This window comes from Dipodomys spectabilis, unplaced genomic scaffold (genome assembly GCF_019054845.1).
Source record: "Dipodomys spectabilis isolate Male_0828 unplaced genomic scaffold, ASM1905484v1 ptg000259l, whole genome shotgun sequence".
NCBI classification, from domain to species: Eukaryota; Metazoa; Chordata; class Mammalia; order Rodentia; family Heteromyidae; genus Dipodomys; species Dipodomys spectabilis.
In genome coordinates, this window is record NW_024870936.1 from 2,575,660 (window position 1) to 2,600,486 (window position 24,827).

General features: G+C 39.9%; 1 protein-coding gene across 1 annotated transcript; it reads left to right on the forward strand.

Moving 5' to 3' along the window:
• The first annotated feature begins 21,016 nt into the window (after positions 1 to 21,016).
• On the forward strand, positions 21,017 to 21,637 carry LOC122125052 (glycosyltransferase-like domain-containing protein 1). Its single transcript, XM_042699615.1, has one exon. It carries the CDS (start codon positions 21,017 to 21,019, stop codon positions 21,635 to 21,637), a length of 621 nt encoding a protein of 206 aa, XP_042555549.1.
• Positions 21,638 to 24,827: the final 3,190 nt, after the last annotated feature.

The window sequence follows — 24,827 nt, forward strand, 5'->3', positions numbered from 1 at the left end:
TAGGTGTCTGGGTTGGGCTCAGGTTTCACTGACAGCCCACCAGCCTTTAGCCATGCAAGGTCATGTACAATTTTCAAGCCAAGTCATTGAGACCCAGGATGGTTACAGTGCAAAGGAAACAAAGGTAAAACTGTTGTGTAAAATTTCCTGGTTTTTCCTCCCCATCTTAGTTTGTTTGTTTGTTTTTATGCCAGAGTTGGGAATTGAACTCGGGTCCTAGGATCCCTGAATCATCTGTGGGTGTAAAAGCTGCACTCTAGCCTAGGGTAATCAAGGCTGAGGCAGAGTTGTAACGACCTGAGTTCAAGCCCCATGCCTGCCACTCACAAAAGTTAAGGTCCTGGCTAGGAATTTGGGCCATTTTATCTGCCATACCTGGGATTTGAACTCAGGGACTGGGTAACTCTATTGTGCTCTGGGTTAAGTGGAAGCTAACCTCTTGGAAGAAAAAAAATCAAGAGTATTTCCCAGGGTGTGAATTCCAGCCCCAGAACCGGCAAAAATTATATTTATATACACATATAGTATATATCATATATATGTATTTGCATAGATATTACATATTGTACCTAGGACACAATATTTCCACAGAAAGGAAAACAGGTCAACATTGGCTTCTTACTCCACCTATTGCTTTCAGCACGGCTGGGATTTGAACTCAGGGCTTGGAATGTCCAATTCATCAAGGGGTCAGTGTAAGCACAGCAGCCTCAAACAAATTCACTGCCAGGAAGTTCCCAGGACCTGAGTTCTAGACCCAGGAATGGCCAATATATAAATAAATAGGTATGTAAATTGCTGAAGTGGAGTGCTGGGAATGTGTCTTAAGAGCAGAGTGCTTTGCATGTCTGAATCCCTGAGTTTGATTACTTAGTACCACATCACTAAAAAAAAGCCTGAAGTGGCTGTGTGGCTCAAGTGATAGAGTGCTATCCTTGTATAGCACTCTATATATACGTATATAGAGAGAGCGAGAGAAAGAGAGAGAGATGTATGTGTATATTCCACTGCATATAAATATATAAATATATTTATAGAATGTGAGATGTCTATATATAATTAAATTACATTTAATATATTAGTAATAATTATTAGCTATTAAATTATGCCTCCATTTAATGATATATCATAAATTAAGGCACAATAAAGTGCTTCCTTGTGTAAAAGGAGCTCAGGGTCAATGTGTAAACTCTTAGTTGAAGCCCCAGGACCTGCAACAAAAAAAAGAGCCATTAACTCCATGTTTTTGTGTTTGTATGCATGTATTTCTATTGGTGAACATTCAGAATCGTTATGAAGAAAGGCACCCAGCCAAGAAATTTGCTTTTAATAGAATGATGCCATACCATAGAGAGTGCTTTTAAGACAGTGCATGTTCATAGTAAAAATAAATTAAGAACCTGGATTGGAATTTGCATCATTTTTCTGACAGGCCTGGGATTTGAACGTGTGTGTGTATGTGTGTGTGTGTGTGTGTGTGTGTGTTTGTGTGTGTGTGTGTGTGTGATTGTCAGGGATACCAACCTCTCAAGGACTCAGAACATAGAACTCTTTGGGAAGAAAACATACAGCATATTTTTTTTTAAAAAATAACACAAAGAGCCCTGTGTAATGGACTCAGCACAATGTGCCTTTTTAAAGACTCAGCACATAGCAACCTTTGGGATCCTCATGGTAATCTAATGACCAATAAGATTAGACATGCCATTTTGACATCACTAAACTTAATTATCATATTATGACATCATATGTCATAATGACATTATAGACATATTGTGAATGCTTATTCTGTGATTTCATTCTATTTCAAGTGAGCAATATTGGAGGATATCAGAAATCCATTGTGACCTCAGTCATTGTGACATGAAAATCCCTTTGTGACATCACAGTGCCATTATGATATCATTAACCTGTTGTGACATCACAAACCTCTCCTGTACATTGCGACCTCATCACCAATGTGACATCACAAAGCCATTGTGATATCACACGGCTGTTGTGACTTTACAATCACCTTGAGACCCCCCAAACCCATTATGACATCTTAACCATCTTTGAAAAAACAATTTCTTGGGCTGGGAAGGTGGCTCAGTGGTAGAGCACTTGCCTTGCATGCCTGAGGCCCTGGGTTTGATTCCTCAGCACCACATAAGCAAAAAGAAAAAAGCCGGAAGTGGTGCTGTGGCTCAAGTGGTAGAGCACTAGCCTTGAGCTGAAAAGCTGAGGGACAGCGCCCAGGCCCAGAGTTCATGCCCACTACCAGACACCCCCCACCAAAAAAAGAAAAAACAATCGCTTTTTTGACATTCACAGTCCCTTTGTGTATCTATATCCTCATTGTGAAATGTCAATTGTGATCAGATATGCCATTGTAATATCACAAAGCATTTACAATATAATCATTGTTGTGATATCTCATTATCATTATGACAACATCAGCCCATTGTGACATCACATATCTGCAATGACATCATACCACTATGACATCACATTGTCATTGTGACATCATATATACATTATGAATGCTTATTATGTGATTTCATTATATTTCAAATGTGGCATGTCGGTTCATATCAAAAACTCATTTTGACTTTATAACCATTGTGACATCACAATCCCTTTGTGACATAATATTGCCATTGTGATATCTTTAAACAACTGTGACAACTCAAACATGTCCTGTCCTCATAAGTTTTGTGACATGTTGTCACTGTATTATGTTAGGCCCATTGAGAGCTCACTCTTTTTTTGACCTCATATTATTTCAGTTACGACAAGAAATATTAGAAAGATACTGTGACATCATAAATATTGTGACATCACACTGCTAGATATAATGACCATTTTGTCACATTGTCACATCACAAATGTATTCTCAATTCATCACATTTGTGCCAACAAATGCCTTTGGAATACTCACAATCCCATTCTAAAATTATATACTCATTGTGAGTTAATCACAATTGAGGTCTGTAATGCCATTGTCACATCACAAACTACTGCGACATCACAAAACTCTTGAACTCATCACTATTATGGCATCACAAACTAATTGTGACATAACACTCATCTGATATTATAATTTGACATCATATTGCAATTGTGATATTACTGTACCATCATGCTTTCACAAACCTATTATGACCTCATGACATCTTAGAAAATTCATGGCCTTTGGGACATCAAGCTCTTTCTGTGAACGTGTATCATTGTAAACTGGTAGCAATTGAAATTTGAAATAAGATGTGATATTACAAACTAGTTTTGATATCACTAACCCATTTTTATATCATAACATTTTGACAACCGAAAACTGTTAGAAACTTTAGCACTTCTGACAAAAAAACATGGCCTTTGTGTCATCACAGTTCATTTGTGTATGCCATTGTGATTTCATTCTTGTATTCTCACAATAATCTAATGGCAATTAAGATCCGACATGCCATTGTGACATCACAAACTCTTTGTGACATCATCGCCATTGTGACATCAGACTCTTGTTATGACACCATGGTGACATAACAAAGCTACAGTGATATCATAGCATTATGACATCACATTGCCATTTTGCTGTCATAGACACATTGTGAATGTATATCCTCTGATTTCATTCTATTTCAAATGTGGTATATCAGTTGATATCAGAAACACATTGTGAGCTCATAACCATTGTAACTTTATAAACCCTGTGTGATGTCATAACCAGTGTGATATCACATTGTTGTGATGACATCTTTAGCTTATGGTGACATCACAAAATGACAATGACATTATAGCATTTGCCATTATGTCATTGTGACATCACAGTCACATTATGAATGCCTAATCTGTGATTTCATTGTATTTGAAATGTGGCATGTGGGTTGATATCAGAAACTCATTGTGATGTCATAACCATTGTCACATCAAAATCCCTTTGTGACGTCGATTGGGCAATGTGACATCACAATGGCAATGTGATGCTACTAAGGCATCGTGATATCAGAATGGTCATGAACTCACAATGGGTTTCTGATGTCAACTGACATGCCACATTAGAAATAGAGCCAAATAAAATAATAGGCAAACACAACGTGTCTATGACATCAGACTGACAATGTGATGTTACAGTGCTATGATGTCATTGTGGTTTTACATGTCAAAATGAGCTGATGGTGTCATAATGGCAACATGATGTCACAATTATGATGAGGTCAGAAAGAATTTGTTATGTTTCAATGGTATGTCTGATGTCACTTGTCATTAGTTCCCCATGAGGATACGGATAGAAAAATGTTCTGTTTTCACAGAGGCCATGTGTATTTTCAAAGGTGGTAAGAGGTAATAATAGGTTTGGGATGGCACAATGTGATCCATAATGTCAAAATGGAAATGAGATGTCCCATTGGGTTTTTGATGTCACAGTGGTGATGAGGTCACAATGGTTTTGTGATGGCACAGTTTGTTTTTAATATCAGTATGATATATCCAATTTCAATTACTCATAATTCAATATGAGGATACCAGGTGATAGAAGAAGCTTCACAGTATGAGATCATACTATGTGAAAACCCAATGGGACAGTGATTTCAAAATGACAATGTGATGTCCCAACATCATGTTATAATAATGTTTTGAGGTCACAATTGGTGACACCATACTAATGAGGGGTCACAATAGATTTGAGATGTCCCAAGGGGTTGGTGATGTCACAATGGCATGTGGGATCTCAATTGTCATTAACTCACCATGAGTATATGAGTTTGGGAAGGGATTCTGATGTCACCAATGTATATGTAGTAAGAAATGTGAAGAACTAACAGGTCTGAGATGTCCAAAGTGACACAATGGTTATGATGTTCAGCAATGTGATATCATGATGGATTTTAGATATCTCATGTCATATCTGAAATATGAGATCGAACACAGATTTTTCAACTCACAAAGGGCCTATGATATCACAATGGCATGTCACAAAAGTTAAGAGGACATGAGAGGTATTTGATGTCACAGTGGGTTAGTGATGTAACAAAGACAATGTGCTGTGACAAGAGATTTGATGTCACAAAGGTTATGAGTTCACAATGGGTTCCTGATATCAACCGACATGACACATTTGAAAGAGAATTAAATCAAAGAATAGGCATTCTCAATGGGTCTATGGCATCAAAATGACAATGTGATAACAAGGGAGCAATGTTTGATAGGATATGTACTCATTACCTTGCTCATGTAACTGTAATCCCTCTGTACACTATACTTACAATAAAAAAAACACATACAGAAGAAAAAAATATAAAAATGGTATGGTGTCATTGGGGTTTGGTGATGCCACAATGAGATGATGGTGTAATGACGATAATGTGATTTCACAGTCATAATTATTGTTCAAAGTATTTGTGATGATACAATGTTATATGTGATCCCAGTTTTCATTAGTTCACTATGAGTATATGGGTACAGAAAGGGTCTGTAATGCCACAGAGGTCATGTGTTTTTTTAAAGATGCTGAGTTCACCATAGCTTTGTGATGTCACAATGTGATTGTGAAGGCACAACAGCAATGAGATGTCACAATGGGTTTGTGATGTCACAGTGGTGATGAGGTCAAATGAGTTTGTGATGTCACTATGAGTTTGTAATATCACGATGACATGTTCAATTTCAATTTCTACTAGTTCACAATCAGGATACAATTTCAAAGAAAAGCTCCAAAGATCATGAGTTTTTAGTCATAATGTGTGATATGCTGACATTAGGATATTTTTGGCCTTTAGTAAGCTTATAATGATTTCAAATTTATAATAATTCAGGTATGACATATGATTTTAGAAATTGACTCTGACATCATGAACATTGTGACATCAAATTAATAGATATCAAGACCATGGTGTCACATTGTGAACTCACAAATCTATTAGGACTTCATCATATTTGTGCCAACACATGACTTTGGAGACAACACAGTCTCTTTGTGAACTCATATCTTCATTGTGAATGAATGACATTTGAGACCCGGCATGCCATTGTGACATTTCCAACCAATTGTGACAGCACAACATATTATAGTAGAAACACATTGTGTTCTAATAGCCATTGTGGTAGCACAATCCCTTTGTGACCCCACATTTCCATAGTGATATCACTAACCCAATGTGAGATTCCAATCCTCTCATATCTAATCCAGGTATGAAATGTGATATCCGAATCCAGTGTAACATCTTGATCATGGTGATATCACACTGATAGAGTTATGAGCATTTTGTCACATTCTGACAAGACACACCTGTTAGGATTCCACTTTTGTGAAAATGCATGCCTTTGGATACATCACAGTCCCTTGGTGAGCTCATGTACTCATTGTGAGTTAATGACAATTGAGATCACGTGTCATTTTAATATAACCAACCCATTGTGACATCACACACCACTTGTAAATTCATCACCAGTGTGGCCTCACCAATTGTGATATCAAAATATTTTTAAGTCATCATACTGCAACATCACATTGCCATTGTGATATCACCGTTCCATTGTTTTTTCAAAAAACTAGTATGTCTTCATAGCATTCTAGAAATTTCATTGCCTTTTATGCTTCAGTCTTCTTCTGTGAACTCATATCCTCATTGTGAAATAGTAGCAACTGAAATTGGACATGTGATTATGAGATGTGACTTCACAAAACTATTTGATTTCATCACCAATGTGACATCACAACCCCATTGGGAACTTTCATTGCTATTTGACATCAGTATCACATTGTGATATCCCAAACCTATTAGGACCTTTTAGCACCTTTGATAAAACACATGACCTTTGTGACACCACAATCCCTCTGTGTAACTATACCCTCATTATGAACTGATAATTGATATCAAACATGCCATTGTAACATCACGAACCCTTTTTGACATCACCAGTGTGACATAACATTCTCATTATGACAGCATCAACTATTTTTGACATCACAAACCTACAATGACAAGATAGCATTATGAGATCACATTTTCATTGTGATGTTATAGACAGATTGTGAATGTCTGTTTTCAATCTTTTCTTTGTGGGTCGTGGGGCTTGAAATCTGGGCTTGGGTGCTGTCCTTGCTCTTCAGCTCTAGGCGAACACTCTATGGCTTGAGCCACAGCACCACTTCTGGTTTTCTAGTGGTTTTTATTGGATATAAGAGTCTCATGGACTTCCCTGCCTGAGCTGCCTTTGAACTGTGATCCTCATATCTAAGCCTCCTGAGTAGCTAGGATTACAGGCATGAGCCACCGGCACCCAGCTTTGTCATTCTATTTCAAATTTGACATGTATGTTGATATCAGAAACATAATGTGACCTAATAACCATTGTAACATCATAAATCAGCAGTGACATCAAATTGTCATTAGCTCATTGTGACATCACCAAATGATAATGGCATCATAGCATTATAAATCATAGTGACATTGTTACATCATAGATGTAGCAGTGTGAACGCCTATTCTATGAATTCATTCTATTTCAAAAAACCATTTTGACCATATAACCATTGTGATATCACAATTCTTTTTGTTCTCGCATTGCCATTGTGGTATCATTAAACTGCTGCAATGCCATCACAAACCAATCCTGTCTTTATATGTTTTGTGACATGCTGCCATTGTCATATATATATTAGGCCCTTTGTGAGCTCATAATCTGTTTTCAATCTCATGTTTCTGGTATGACATGTGATATCAGAAATCCACTGTGACATCATACTGCCAGATGTCATGACCATTGTGTAACATTGTGACATCACAAAACTATTAGAACGGCATTACATTTGTGACAACACATGCTTTCAGAGACTTTACAGCCCCTTTTGAACTCATATATTCATTGCCAATTAATGACAATTGAGATCTGCCATGCCACTCTGACATCATGAACCCATTGTGAAACTTATTGTGACCACATCACAAGAATGGCATCAACAACAAATTGTAGTATCAAAGCATTATTTTGACATGATATTTTGGTATTGACATTGTGATATCACTGTCCCATTGTCTTTACAAGCCTATTATGCTACATTACATCATAGAAAATTCATGGCTTTTGAGACTTTAAGCTCTTTCTGTGAACTCTTGTACTTATGACCTCTAAGGCAAGGAGAAAAACCACCGAGTCACATTTATTATAATAAACTAATTTATACTAGAAAAGGGACTGTGATTACCTTATCCTGGACTGGATATGTCCAAAAGCAGCCTCGACCACCAAACCTCAGACCTCCAAAGGGCAGCCCCACCCTTTCTTAATTGGTCTGCAAACCAACAGCCAAAAAATTATGATCTCCAAAGCTCCAAACCTTAATGGGCAAGGATTTTTACTTTTCCATTCCTCCCTCCTTCACTACAGACCTGTCCTTCCTTCCTGGTCTTTCCCTTTTTCCCTTCCACCACGTCCTTCTTCTCTTCAGGCCTCTCCACTCTCCATAGGCCTGCCCTACTCTGCCTCAGTGACCACTTTCCCACCTTCTGCTCTCCCTCAACTTCTTCTCTTCTCAGGTTTTTCCCTTCCTGCTGTCTCATCACTTTCTTCCATCTGGGTAGCTCCCATTTTTATGTCCCCTTCGAGTGTTCTGAAAATGCAACCAATATATAGGTTGTACCCCTTCTCATTCCAACGGGTCTCCTGCCTAACAGTTTCAACCATCACTTCCCAAACTGCCCAATGCTCAATCATTTCTTGTCAGCTCACCATGTAAGGCTTGACACCTCCACCTTTGGCGGCATTCACCACTCTCTCTGGTGGGCCAGGCCAAAAATTTACAATGATTATCAGCTCCACAGATAATTCTGGCCCCACTGGTTATTACAGTATACTCATAGTGAATTAGAAGACATTGATATTGTATATGTCATTGTTATATTTCAAACTTGATGAGACATCACTATCCCATTGTGACCTCATCACTGCGGTGACATCACAAATTCATTGTGATATCACATTGCCTTTGTGCCACCATGATCACATTGTGACATCCCAAAACTATTATGACCTCAGAAGCTTTGAAGAAAGCATGGCCTTTGTGACATCACAGGCCCTTTGTGTACCCATATCATTTTGAGCTAATGACAATTGAGGCCAGACATGCCATTGCATTAACATTGCAAAACCTTTGTGACATCATCACCAGTGTAACATCACATTGTCATTATAACAACATCAGCCAATCGTCTCATCATAAAAAATGACATGTTAGCATTATGACATCACATGTTCATTGTGATGTCACAAATACATTGGAATACCTAGTCTGTGATTTCATTCTATTTCAAATGTGGCAGGAGAGTTGAACAGAAATACATTGTGACCATATAACCATTTTGATATCACAATACCTTGATGACACCACATTGTCATTATGATATCACTAACCCACTGTGACATCACAAAACTGTCCTATCCTCATGAATTTTTGACATGCTGCCAGTATGATATCTTTGGCCTCTCTGAGTTCATAAATTGTTTAACTCATAATACTTCAGGTATAACCTGTGATATCAGAAATCCACTGTGACATCATGACCACTGTGACATCACACTGCCAGATATCATGACCACTGAGTCACATTGTGACATCACAAACCTGTTACAACTCATTACATTTGTGCCAACATATTCCTTTGGATGCATCATTAACCCTTGTGAAATACTTCATTGTCAATTAGAGATCTGGCATGAGATTGTTATATCACCATCTCATTGTGAAATAAAAACCTATGTGACCTCCTCACCTGTATGTCATCACCAACTATTTGTGACTTCAAAAAATTATTATCTCATGTAATGGTAACATCACCTTGCCAATGGGATTTTCACCATTGCATTTTTCACCAACCTATTATTTCATCGTATTTTACAAAATTCATGGCCTTTCTGACCACTAGCTCCTTATGTGAACTTGTATCTTCATTGTGATCTAGTAGAATGAAATTCGATATATAATGGTGATATTACAAATTCATTGTGACATCACTATCCAAGTGTGACCTTATCACCACAGTGACATCACAAACCCATTGTGACACCACATTGCCACAGTGATATCATGATCACCTTGTGACATCCCAAACCTGTTGTGGCCTCTTAGCACATTTGAAAAAGCACATGGTGTTTGTGACATCACAGTCCCTTTGGGTAACCATATCCTCAGTGTGAACGAAGGACAACTGAAGTCAGACATGCCAGTGTACCATTACAAACGCTTTGGGACATCATCTCCAGAGTGAGACCACATTGTTGTTTTGATACCATCAGCCCATTGTGACATCCCAAAATGACAATGACATCATAGCATTATGACATCACATTTTCATTGTGAGGTCATAGGGACAATGTGATTGCTTATTATGTGATTTCATTCTATCTCAAATGTGGCATATAGGTTGATTTCAGAAATCCATTGTGACCACATTACCATTGTGACATTACAATCCCTTTGTGACCTCATATTGACTTTGTGATATTATTAATGCAATGTAACAACACAAACCTGTCTTGTTCTTATAAATTTTGTTACAAGCGACAACCTTTACTTGGGCTGCATGCCCAGAGATAAATGGAGCCTTAACTATGAACCCTCAGACCTCCAAATATCAACCCAGCCATTTGTTAACTGGTCTTCAAACAACCAACCCCCCAAAATAATGATCTCTAAAGCTCCACACTTCAAAGGACAAGGCTTTTTCTTTTTCCTCCTCCTCCTGCCCTCCAGACCTGTCCCACCTTTCTGGTCTTTTCATTTTTTCCTTTCACCATTCCCTTCTTCTCTTCAGGCTGCTCTACTCTTGACAGGCTTGCCCTGTCCTGTTCATGTGGCCAGTTGCCATCCTTCACCTTCTGCTCTCCCTCAATTTCCTCTCCTCCCAGGTCTTTACCCTCCTTCATTCTCATTACTTCTTTCCTACCAGGCCTTTCCCCTTTTTCTCTCTCCTTCTGTTGCTCTGAACATGCAGCTTATACATAGGCTGTACCTGTATGGCATCACCAACTAATTGTGACATCAAAACCTTTTGTGATGTCACAATGGACACAATGATCATGACATCTGTCAGTGTGATGTCACAATGGTCATGATGTCACAGTTGATTTCTGGTATCTCATGTCATACATGAAATATGAGGAAACAAATTATGAGGGCAAAAAGGTCTAAGATATCACAATGTCAGCATGTCACAAAAGATAGGACAAGAGAGGTTTCTGATGTCAAATTGTGTTAGTGATATCACAATGGTATTGTGATGGTACAAAGTGATTGATGTCAAAATGGTTATGTAGGCACAAAAATGAGTTTCTAATAGCAACTCTCATGCCACATTTGAAATACAATGAAATCACAGAATAGGCATTCACAATGTGTCTATGATGTCACAATGAGAATTGTTGTCATCATGCAATATATCATTGAGTTTGGTGATGTCACATGAACTGATGTTATAATGAAAAAGTGATGTCACACTTGAGGATGTCACAAACACTTTTTGATTTTATAGTGGCATGTGTGATCTCAATTTTCATTAGTTAACAACAAGGATATGGGTACACAAATGGACTGTGATGTTGAAAAGGGCATGTGATTTTTCAAAGGAGCTAAGAGGTCATAATAGATTTGCTATGTCACAATGGAATCATGATTTCACAATGACAATGTTGTCACAATAGTGATCTAGGTATTGAGGTACTTACCAATTATTGCCAGGTTCTGTTAGCAGGGATAAGGCAGTGGCTAGAAAGCCAAATCATCAATCTAAGGTGAGAGATATGGTATAGTTCCCCAGTGAGTACCCTGATGCTTTTCTGAAACTTTTGCCAGAAGCCTATAGGACCTATAGGCCTTTGTTACCCTTTCTGAACCTTCTCCCAGAAGCCTATAGGACCTATAGGCCTTTGTTACCCAGACCGCCCCAGATATTAGAAGAAAGCTTCAAAAGTCAAAAGGTTTTGAGGGAAATGTGTATTCTAAGTTGGAAGTGGTTGCCCATTGGGTGTTTGATAACAGAGATACCCTGGAAAAAAGGGGTCTAAAAAGGGTGTTTGAGTTTTAGTAGGAGTATCAGAATAGGGATCAAGAAACCCTTGGCAAAGACAGTACAATTCATTTGCAAATGGCAATAGAGAACCTCTAGACTAAATCAGTGTATTTATTGCAAGCAAAATGGACTTTGGGAAAAGGAATGTCCAAGGAAGAGAAAGATAGAAAATGACAAGTTAAGTAATCACATTAACCATCTGGAGCTTGGGGTGCTGAATTCCAACTATGTTCAACTTAAAAAGCAGCCCTCTGAACTTAAGAAGTAATGTGGCCAAAAAATTCATATACTTCTATCTCAAAACACAGGCTTATAAAAGACTGAATCTCCAATATGTGCCCGTCAAACCCCACCAAGACGTTAAATGCACATAGAAGAGCACACTGGAGAAAACACAGAGAATTATTTGACGTGAAGAAAAGATTTGAAGATATAAATTAGGAACTTGTGACAGTTAAAAATGAGTAGAAAATCCTCAAAAGGAATCTAGAAAACACTCAAAATCAAATGAAATTCAAGTACATTATCCTGCGTGAGCATGAGGCAAATTAGGGGAACACAGGTCAGAGGCTGACAGAAGCAGAGGACAGCAATGCTGCTATCCTTGCTAACCACAAGTGAGGCCAAGAAGAGATCCTGATGCTGGATTAAGAAATCATGGCCATGAAAAAGGAGCTGGACCTGATATAAGAATGTATTAGGCAGGGCTGGGAAGTGTCTCAGTGTTAGAGCACTTACCTTGCATGCATGAGTCCCTGGGTTCGATTCCTCAACACTACATAAGTAAAAAGAAAAAAGCTGGAAGTGGCGCTGTGGCTCAAGTGGTAGAGCACTAGTCTTGAGCTGAAGAGCTGAGGGACAGCGCCCAGGCCCAGAGTTCTGGCCCCACGCCGGACCCCCAAGAAAAAGAATGCATTAGGCTGAAGTACATGTGGATTGTAAGCTTTGAAGAGTGTCACCAGAAATTCAAAGCAACAGAGAAAGAAGGAAAGGGTAGTTAGCAGAGAAGATGGGAAATTGCTGTGTCATAGAAGATGAGGCCAAGAAAAGTGAAAAAGAAAATATCAGGCTCAAGAAAGAGAATGTTACTATTCAGAAAGAGTTAAAGGACTACATGCTCTGATAAAGAATGCTGGGGAAAGGGAAAGAGCATTAGGAAGGAAAACAGTAGAGCTAAACAAACAGTTGGAAAATCTGTCACAAAAATACACTGCAGTGGAAAACTAGAAAGAGAAACTACTAGAATAAAAGGCCAAAAAGATTGCTGAGATCTTCACCATAAATGTAATGCAGAAGCATCTTGTCCCAATGGAACAGGTGGAAGTGGGAAAAATACCTCTCAATACCATCTCTATGAACTTAAGGGAGGAGCTAAAGACCAAGCAAGGGTGTTGTGAGAAGGAGCAGCAGCTGGCCAGTCAAATGAACTCTCCTGTGACCCTGCCAAAACACTTGCAGGTTAAGGAGCACAATCAGAAGGAGAGTGGTATCATGAAAGCAAGTTTGAGAGAAAAGGAGGAAAATAAAATGGACGAAGTCTTCAAGGTTCATATTACTGTACAGGAGTTAAAGAAACTAGAGACCCTAAGATACAGGGAAACATCTGAGCTGATCATGTAGTTTCAGAGACTACTCTAAAGCTACTAGTCTTTAAGATTAAAGGAAGAAGCAAAAGCAGTGAACACTGAACTTGTGAAAAAAGCATACAGGCTCAAGCTTTCTGTCAGTTTACGTATAGATATTGGCACCCTGGTAAATTGCCCCAGGCCACTGACTAAAACTGTTCGAAAACCAGTGGAGCCTCAGCCTTAGAATCCTTTGTAATGCATATACATAATTTCCAACAGGTAACTGCTGAAAAGCTGGAACCTATGGAAAGAATTGATATGTGAGGAACCTCAGACAGTGAATTTGGGAAAGTAGACTCCACAGAGGTAAAGCTTGGAAAGTATGGGTATTGGTATCTGTTAGTAATAGTGGACACTTTTTCAGGCTGAGCTGAGGTGTGTAATAATCCCTTGATTTGGCTAACCCTCAGCTGTTGGGTCCAAAGATGGCCCTGCATTCATGGTGCAAGTTCTCAATTATTAACTAACACCCTAGGAATAAATTGGAAGTTTCAATCCATTTATAGACCTCAAGGCACTAGAAAGAGTGAATATGACCTTAAAGGAAACTTTAACTAAATTAAATACAGAGACTTGACATGGCTAGGTGAGCCTCCTCCACTTTGCTCTCCTTTGAGCAAGATGTAGCCCCTATGTTAAAGGATTTAATCCTTTTGAAATACTTTAGGGTAGACCACCTTCTTTGTTTCCGAAACTTGGGATGACTGTATTAACAGAAATGTCTAACTACAATCTGCAGGCTTTACAATATATTCTTTTTTTGGGGGGGGGGTCCAGTTGTGGGCCCTGAACTCTGGGCCTGGGCACTGTCCCTCAGCTCTTCAGCTCAATTCTAGCACTCTAACACTTGAGCCACAGTGCCACTTCCGGCTTTTTTCTTTTTGCTTATGTGGTGCTGAGGAATCGAACCCAGGGCCTCAGGCATGCAAGGCAAGCGCTCTACCACTGAGCCACCTTTCCAGCCCCTACAACATATTCTTTTATGTACTTATCTTTTTGTAATCAAGGCCCACTGGCCGCCTAAGAAAACCTCCACCTGAAGGGGAGGGGCCAAGGTGGTGATAGAACAGCAGGGAAACACCACAGCTCTCTCCAACCAAATATAGAGTTTGGATTTCAATGCTCTGTTTCCCCATGTGACCCCCAAAAAGGCGATTACTCAAAGAGATAGATGAAGTGAAAAAGAAAAGGGAAAAACCTACACAGACAGTAAAGTTGGAAGACCCTTCTCCCACAACTTGTTGGATATGGGACTCCGCATTAAGCAGCTTAAGTGCTGGGGCTTCGTACCAGGCTGCTTAGCTGGCCAGGCTCTGGACCCTCCGAGGACCACACACTCATAAGCATCCCAAGTCTCCCAAAAGACTCCCAAGAGGTGGGGCCAACCTAGAGAATACAAACAGAAATCTCAGAAGGCAGAGCCAGCATGAAAACTCCCCTCACCCTCCCTGGCAGGGTGCCTCTGCCTGGCTGGAACAAGCAGCCCAATCCATTCAAGAGCAGCAGCAGCTGTCAGCAATGGCGAACGACCCTACACTGGCAGCGTGGCACCTCTGTTCTGATGGTGTAAACAGCCTTGCCTAACCTGGAGAAGCAATGGCAGCTGGCAGTGGTGCCTCTTGGCACTAGCCCACAGGAACAGACCAGACCAGACCAGACCAGGGAGGCAGCAGTGGCTGGAGTGGGGACAGCTGCAGTGAACAACCCCAGATGGATGGTGGTTTGTGCTTCTCCTTACTGGCCTGCATAAGCAGCCCAGCCTAGCCCGAGGCAGCAGCAGTGGTTAACACCTGACTCGTGGTGGGGTGCCTGGCTTGCATAAGTGGCCCAGCTGATCCTGGGGCAGTGGCAGCAGCTGGGGCAGTGGCAGCAGCTGGGGCAGCAGCAACAGGATCGACAGCAGCAGCAAACAACTCTGGACCCATAGTGGGGTGCAGCACCTCTCCCTACTGGTTAGCATAAGCAGCCCAACCCAGCCCATGGTGGCAAAGGTGGTGAACAACCCCAGACTTGAGGCAGGGTGTGGTGCTGAATAACCCCAGAAAAGCCTCATGAACGTTCCTGCCTGGGCTGGCTTTGAACCTGAATACACAGATCTGAGCCTCCTGCGTAGATAGAATTACAGGCATTCACACCAGCAGGGTCTAACTCTTGTCAACCCCCTAACTTTTTCTAAAATAGATAATTTCTTATTTCATACAAGGAATTTAAGCAATACAAGAGGATCGACATAAAACCCTGTATTCTATCTCACCATAGTGGAATCAAACTAGTTCTCAATAACAAGGCATAAAGTAGAAAAAACTTACACACATGGAAATTAAACAGCACTCTGACATGGGTCACAGAAGATATTATAGAAGAAATTAAAAACTTTCTACAATTCAATGAAAATTAAGAAACATCACAAAGAAACCTATGGGACACAGCAAAAGCAGTCCTGAGGAACAAATTTATTGCTCTCAGTGCACACATTAAAAAACAAAGACCGGGCTGGGAAGGTGGCTCAGTGGTAGAACACTTGCCTTGCATGCATGAGGCCCTGGGTTCGATTCCTCAGCACCACATAAGCCAAAAGAAAAAAAGCCAGAAGTAGCGCTGTGGTTCAAGTGGTAGAGCGTTAGCCTTGAGCTGAAGAGCTGAGGGACAGCACCCAGGCCAGAGTTCAGGCCCCACGACCGAACCTCCCTCCCCCCAAAAAGAAAAAAAGAAACAAAGACCAAGTAAACAATCTTATGATTCAACTAAAACTGCAAGAGAAACAAGAAAAAAATTGAACCTAAAGTTGCTAGACAGAAAGAGATAACCGAATAAGAGTTGAAATTTATAAGATAGAGACTAAGAAAATTATAAATAAAATAAATAAAACAAAAAGCTTTTTTTTTAAATGTCAATAAAACTGAAGGACCACTGGCAAGAGTAACTAACAAGAGACCCAAATCAATAATATCAGAGATACCACAGGAAAATTACAACAGACATCCAAGACATCCAAACAATCATAAAGAAGTAATTCCAGACTCTACTCACAAAGGAAGGAAAACCTAGCAGAGAGGAATTAATTTCTACAAAAATACAAATTTCTATCCCCCCTTTCCTTTTCAGCCATGCTTCTCTACCACCTATGGTGGGGGCAGAAGTTCGGTAAACAAACATCTTTTCCTGCCTGAATAACATGTGGTGTTTTCTTCATTGGCTACCTAATGAAACCTACTTAATTAACATTCCTTACATATGGTGCCATGATTCGGATGGGGTTATTGAGTCGGAAATGTTAGGATTTCCTAACCACCACTTTTCTATGAATCCAACTTCTTTGATACACCATGTGAGACTTTTCACCAATAACATTGCTGGCCTTCACATCCACGTCCACACCACTTCTCCACTCTGGTAAGTGAAACTACTCTCTATAGCTCTTTGTTGCTCAATCTCTGTGCAGATGTGGTGCAATGCCAGAGAGCTCATATGGCCTTTTGACGAAAGGCTGATCACCTCCAAAGCTGAGGATGCTTGGTTTGGGGGATTTGGCTATTTCTCTCTAGAGGGCTCTGGGGGACGTCGGGACACCGCTTCTGCCTGGTCAGCTCTCCTTCATTCACCAGACTGACTCTCCTACACATTTACTGGGGTGCTGTGAGTCATGCCTGAGTCATGAAACCCCTCTGAAATGTCTCCTGCGCTCACTGGATAGCCGGAACACCTAATATTTTTATGCTGTTCTCAGATTTTCACAATTTTTGAGTCTGCAATGATACATGGTGAGAAGTCTGTTTACTTTCAGGCTCTCTTGGCTCTCTGCTATTAATGTCGAACTTTCTATATCTCCTGTTTCTTTTCTACAACTTTTTCGATTGTGCCCTGAAGAATGTGACATGGGCTAGGTCCCAGGGACCCCCTCTAGGTTCCCTCTCAAAGGCTTTCCAAACTAGGCTTGATTTTTTGTTAAGGCTTTCTTTGCATTTTTTCAGCAATTCACCATCTTGGCCACATGATGGGTTAAGGGTTTGGCCCTATCCAGTCCTTACCCTTCCACCAAGCTGACTACTCCTCCATCCATGTATTTTAATGTGCGTGCTAACAAGTTGCTCTTTGCACAGACCCTGGTAACTGAGGCCCAACCATGTGATATGCTTTGTTAGCAGAGATGTCTAAACAATATTGTCAAAAATTTTAGGTTTCGAGTTTTGCCTTTTTTGTTTTGTGTTATATTCTAGTACTGACTACGTGATTCTAAAATATTGGGCATATCTGTGCTAAGATTCTCACATCTAATGAGTTTTGTCATTGCAGAATATTTGGTCAAGTCTTGATAAGGACCAAGTAAGTTCTCCTTACTCAATTTGAACTCCTTGTTGCTTTAATTGGAAATAACAAAGGGCTTTTGTCACATAGATTACCGTTCAAAGCCAGCCCGGGCTGAAAAATCCCTCAGACTCCATTTCCCAACTAACCTGCAAACAGCCAGGCAGGAAGAATTTGCTCAAGCCTCTTATCTCTAACCAGCAAACATTGCAAGTGCTACTATAACTCAAAGTGGTAGATTGCTAGTCTTGAGCAGACGTGCTCAGGGACAGTGCTCAGGCATTGAGTTCAAACCTCCTTGAATACCATATGTGACAAACCATCCCAGCAATGAGCACCTGGACTCGGCCAGTCTGGGGAACAAGGGAACATGGAGAGGAGTAAGAGGAGATGATATCACATCAGCCACTTTGTGCCTGCCCTTTCAAAATTAACCAGGGCCAGGAGGCCAATAGAATAAAGAAGACTGCCCATCTAATGTCAATACTTGTCTACCTTTCAACTGGAAAGGAATTATATTCTTGCCTTTGTCACTTGACTTATTCTCTACCTAGTCAACAGATGTCAGAAATACCTAGGGACATTTCTACCAACATTTTCAGCCCAAAGTCCCTCTTGCCATTTATTTGCTCCCGTATTTTTTTTTCAGTCCCTCAATGCCTGAGTCTTCTCCAGATTTCATCCAAGAGATTGCCTCCACTAGATTTCATCTAAGCACTCAATGCCCAAGTGAACAGCTGTTGCCTGCTGTCTTCTTCCAGAGGGGAACACATCTCAGCCTTTTAACCTACTGTTGATACCCCATGAAAACAGGAAGTAGCCAGAGAGAATCTTCAACCTTTTTCATAATTGTCAAAAGGCTGGAATGTAAGGTCTGAACAGGGACACCTCCCTCCCTCTTGACTAAGTTTCAGCCCAGTATCTGTTACATAGGTAACTGGCAGACCTGGAAGCAGTCACCTTCCTCTCCTTCCCCTCCTGCTAGGTCACATCCTGGGCCACCTCTGGTCACATGACTCCCATCTGACCTTAGGAGGGTCACAGACCCTGAGGTCACATCTGGATCCAGTGTGGCCACACCTTTCCCTCACTTGGCCACACCTCTTCCTGTCCCTGTCTAGATAAGTCCTGGACCAGCGGTAGATCACCCCCTTCGTTTTCAGCTATGCTTCTCCACCATGCATGGTGGGGGCACCAGTTCAGTAAATAAATTCTTTTCCTAGCTGAAAAAAAATACAAATTTCCCAAACAGTACCAAGAAGAAATAAATCAATTAAACATGCCAATAATCTACAATGAGATGAAGTAATCAGAAATCTTCCAACAGGAAAAGCCCAGGACCTGATGGATTCACTACAGTATTCTATAAGGCCTTTAAAGAGGAACTAAGACCCATACTCCTCAAGCTCTTCAGAGAAATAGAAACAGAGGGAGTAATCCCAAACTCATTCTATGAAGCCAATATCTCCTTCATACCCAAACCAGGCAAAGACCCAACAAAAAAGAACTACACACCAATCTCTTTGATTAAGACATATGTATAGCTCCTCAATAAAATTGCAGCCAACAGAATCCAGAAACATAACAAAAAATCATACATTATAACCAAGTAGGCTTCATTCCGAAATGCAAGGATGGTTTAACATATGTAAGTCCATAAATGTAATCCATCACATCAACAGATCCAAGGTCAAGAATCACATGATTATCAACATTGATGCAGAAAAGGTTTTTGATAAAATTCAACATTCATTCATGTTAAAAGATCTGGGAAAAATTAGAAATAGAAGAAACATTTCATAAGATAATAAAAGCCTTACATTTTAGATCAAAGTTCAATATTATACTTAATGGGGAAAAACTACAACAAATTCCCCTAAAAACAGAAACAAGGCAAGGATGCCCACTTTATCCACTCCTCTACAATATAGTTCTGGAATTCTTAGCCAGAGCAAAAAGGCAAGACAAAGACTTTAATGGGATCCGCACAGGAGAGGAAGAAGATAAATTATCTCTTTTTGCAGATGGCATTATTTTGTAAATTAACAATCCCTAAAGCTCCATCCCCAAACTCTTATAGATTATAAACCAATTTGGCTAAGTAGCGGGATACAAAATTAACCCACAAAAATCATCACCTTTCTGCACACTAACAATGTACAAGCAGAAAGGGAAATCAAGGAAAGAACCCCATTCACAATAATCTAAAAAAAAGTATCTAGGAATTAAACTAACCAAAGATGTAAAGGGTCTATTTCATGAAAATTATAGAAACCTAAAAAAAGGAATCATAGAGGATACCAGGAAATGGAAAGACTTCCCATGTACCTGGATAGGCAGAATTAATATGGTGAAAATGGCCATACTGCCAAAATTAATAAACACCTTCAATGCAATTTCCATTAAAATTCCAATGACCTACTTTTCTGAATTAGAGAAAATAGTCTAAAAATTCATTTGGAACAACAAAAGACCTAGCATAGACAAAACAATTTTAGGCAAAAGATAGAATGCAGGAGGGATCATGATACAGGACTTCAAGCTCTACTATAGAGCCATAATAACAAAGACAGCTTGGTACTGGCACAAAAGGAGACCCAACTATAAATGAGACAGGTTAGAGGACCCAGAAATATAGTCGCATATGTACAGTCAGTTGATATTTGACAAAGGAGCCAAAGACATACAGTGGAAGAGGCAAAACTTCTTCAACTACGGGTGTTGGGAAAACTGGCCACATGCAGAAAATGAAAAGTAGATCCTAGCCTATCACAACGCACTAACATCAACTCAAAATGGATTAAAGACCTTAACATCAAGCCTGAAACTCTGAAACTACTACAGGACTGAGTATGAGAGACACTTGAACTTATAGGCACAGGCAGGAACTTTCAGAACAGATTTCCAGGGTCACAACAAGTTGGAGAATGACTGAATGGGACTACCCTAAAATAAGTTTCTGCACAGGTAAAAAATAGCAATCAAACTAGAAAGAAAGCTAAATAATTGGGAAAAATATTTACCAGCAATATATCAGACATGGGTCTAATATCCATTACATATGGTGAATTCAAGAATCTGATTCATAATCCTTGTGACAATTTGGATGGAGCTGATGATCAGCCACGACCATTGTACATTGTCTGGCCTCACAGGTGGGAGCATGACAAAGATCCAGAGACACTTTTTAAGGTATTATTGCACCTAAAAGATTTAGAACTCCCTTTTCACATCTCTGTCCTCGGAGAAATTTTTACAGATGACCCAGATATATTTTCAGAGGCCAAAAAGGCACTGGGATCTTCAGTCTTACGCTGGGGCTACTTGCCCTGCAAAGATGACTATTTCCAAGTATTGTGCACGGCTGATGTTGTCATCTCAACAGCTAAGCATGAATTCTTTGGAGTGGCAATGTTGGAAGCTGTGTACTGTGGTTGCTATCCATTTTGCCCCAAAGATTTGGTTTATCCCGAAATATTTCCCGCTGGATATCTGTATTATACACCTGAACAGCTTTCAAAAGGACTCCAGAATTTCTGCAAGAGACCAGATGTTGTAAGGAAACATCTCTATAAGGGTGAAATAACTCCGTTTGATTGGTCAGCCCTACATGGTAAATTCAGGTCTCTGCTTACAAGAGAACCTAAGGAAGATTTGTAACAGATGTGGCTAAGTCACAAACTTGCAACCTAAAGCAGAATCTGAAGAACTTTCCAGAGTGTGCCCATATTTACCTGATCAGAGAGAAAAGAAAATCTGCAGAGGAAGCTGAGCCTGGCTGCTTGTCAAAGCTGACACAGAGCCATCTGCCACAAACCTGTGGCGGCTTCAGATCTCCAACCCCTGCCACTACCCCAACTCAAATTAAATGCAGATTCCTAGAATCATTATGGTAGTTACACATGTCCTCAGATCACATGTAGGAGACTGTTCAAAAAAAATATGTGGCCTGTTTTATAACCACATTCATGTATCCCATATGTGGTGCCATATTGAATTTCCGGTTGAATCCGTTTTTATCCTTTGTACTGGTTGACATGGGGCCTGAATTCTTTCTTTCTGCCGACATGATGGCAGCCAAACTGCAGCTTCAAACGCTCACACTTGGCTTGGTTTCTACCTGGGTTGCCAAGTTATCATCCGAGTCTTCCTGTGTCCTCAAAGGGCCACAGGGTCTGAATGCAGACCACGAATATGCCACCTCAAAAATGTGGGCAAAGGCTGCTTTAGCATTTTTCCTTTAGCAAATTAACGACTTTTGGGCACACAAATTTTTAAGTGAAGGTATTAATAAGAAGTCTGGCATGTATTCCCATGATTCACAGAGTTACATTTGCATTTAATTAATCTTAAAGAAAGTTGCAAGATAAACAACTGTAATTCCAACAAACATGGCAGTTACAGTCAGTGGAGCCCTCCCACCCATAAAGTGAACACTGAGATACTTGTTTTAATTTTTTCCAGGAGTCAAAATAGAGAAATCAATATACTTCTAACAAAACTAGCAGTTTTGATTAAAATATTCTTCAAAAATATCCGCATCCAGATACAAATATAATCTTTGAAAGATACATCACTCATTATTCTGATAGTCTGATTCTGTATTTGTTGATATAAAAATGTTTTAAATGGTTAGATTGTAAAATAAATTTTTAATAAAGGGCCAAAAGAAAGAAATTAAATTCAGCTGGAAGGAAAATTTGTTTGGGGAGAGTAGTTTATTCTATAGCAAGTCTCACTTCAGCAATAAAATAAAAAACTAGACCTCAAGTAAGTGAAATAAACTAAGAAATGGAATTGAAAAAAGAAAAAAAGGAACTCCACCCACTCTTTCTTCCCTGGACAGCTGGTGTGGGTAAAAATGCATCATGGTCCTGAATTGGAAACGAAGTGGCAAGAAACTTACTTGGTGGTGCCAACTTCACTGTCGCCTATTAAATTAGCATGAACAGCATTGGCTCCATCAATCTCAAGTGAAATAGGCATTGGACCAATATACTGAGAAGGCTGCAAGATGGACTGTTCAGAGACACTCAGAGGATCGCTTAAGGATAAGACTTACTAAGTGTTAATTAGTAATAACTAGTGTGTTTCTATAATTTACTTGTTTTCTATTAAATTTACGTTTTAAGCCTGTTCATTGGGTAGAGAGAAGGGAATTTTTAGGATTTGGTACGAAGGAATCAAGGATTTGATTGGACATGAAAACCAGTGGGAGATGTATAAAGCAGCAGAGCCCTAATAATCAGCACGACCCACTAATCAATGTGGCCCTATGTCCTGGCCCACTGGAGTGCATGGGTCATGCCACCAAAGGGGGCAGGGCATGCTGCTGGAGGGGGTAGGATGTCATCCTCACATGAGCTTTGAAGAAGTGATTGAGGAATGCATAGTTCGTGAAGTGATGGTTGAAAAGTGTTAGGCAGGTGATCCACTGGAGTGATGGAGGGGTTCAACCTATATATAGGCTACCTGGTCAGAGTAATAGAATTGGAGAAAATAAATGGAAGACCTGGAAGGAAGGAAGTGGTGAGATAGAGGGGAAAGTCCTGGGAGAAGAGGAATTTGAGGGAGAACAGGAGGGGAAGGATGACAATTGGCCACCAAGCCAGAGAAGTGTAGGCCTGTGGATAGTGGAGAGGCCTAAAGAGAAGAAGAAAATGAGGGAAGGGAAAAAGGGAAATGAAGTAAAGTTCTATAAAGAAGGAGAGAGTAAGAGAATAGGAAAAAGCCTTACCTATTGAAGTTTGGAGCTTTGGAGATGATAATTTGGGGGGTTGGTGGTTGCACACTAATGAACTATGTGCAGGGCTGCCCATTGGAGGTCTGAGATTTGGTGGTTGGGCCTGGCTTGTCACTGAGTGTACAGCCCAGGACAAGGTAAATGCAGGACCATTTCTAGTGTAAATAAAGTTATCCTCAATATGCCTCATTGGATTGTCTTGTTTTATGCATCTTAAGTATACGAGTTCACAAGTTAATAGTGTCAAAGGCTATGAATTTTGTAAAATGTTATGAGGTCATAATAGGTTTGCAAACCCAATGGGACAGTGATATCACAATGGCAATATGATGTCACAATATTAAGTCATAATAATATTTATATGTTATAATTAGTTGGTGATGCCATAATGGTGATGAGATCAGAATAGGTTTATGATGTCACAACGGATTGATGATGTCACAATGGCATGCTGGACTTCAATTTTTCTTTTTTTATTGTGAAAATACTATACAGAGGGGTTACAATTAGATGGGCAAGATAATGAGTACATTTCTTATCAAGCATTGTAGCCTCCTCCTTTGTTTCCCCTTCTCATCCCTTTCCATCCTCCCCCTAACCTCCACCCAATCCTCCCCGTCTTCCCCTCCCCTGCACCAAAGTTGTAAAGTTCGTTTTCAACATAACAACTTGTACATAACTCCAAATGAGAATATAAATTCAGAATGGGATTGTGAGATCTACAAAGTAATGCATTGGCCCAAATATTATGAACTCCCAACAGGTATGTGATGTCACAATGTGACACAATGTTCATGATATCTGACAGAGTGATGACACAATTTTCATGATATCAGAGTGCATTTCTAATATCACATGTCATACCTGAAATATGAAGTCAAAAACAGATTATGAGATCACAAAGAGCCTATGTATCAAAAGGGTGTATCAAAATTATGAGGAGAGGACCAGTTAATGATGTCACACTGGTGACCTGCCTCCAAGGGTTTGTAATATTAAAATGGTATAATATCTCAATCAATGACCACAGTGATTATATGGCTAAACAACTGAAATTTTTTGTCACAGAGGCCGTATGCTTTTTCAAAGGTGCTAAGAGGTCATACC

Excerpts from the sequence above, each read along its gene's own strand:
- LOC122125052 (XM_042699615.1), top strand. The coding sequence starts at position 21,017 with ATGGGTCTAATATCCATTACATATGGTGAATTCAAGAATCTGATTCAT.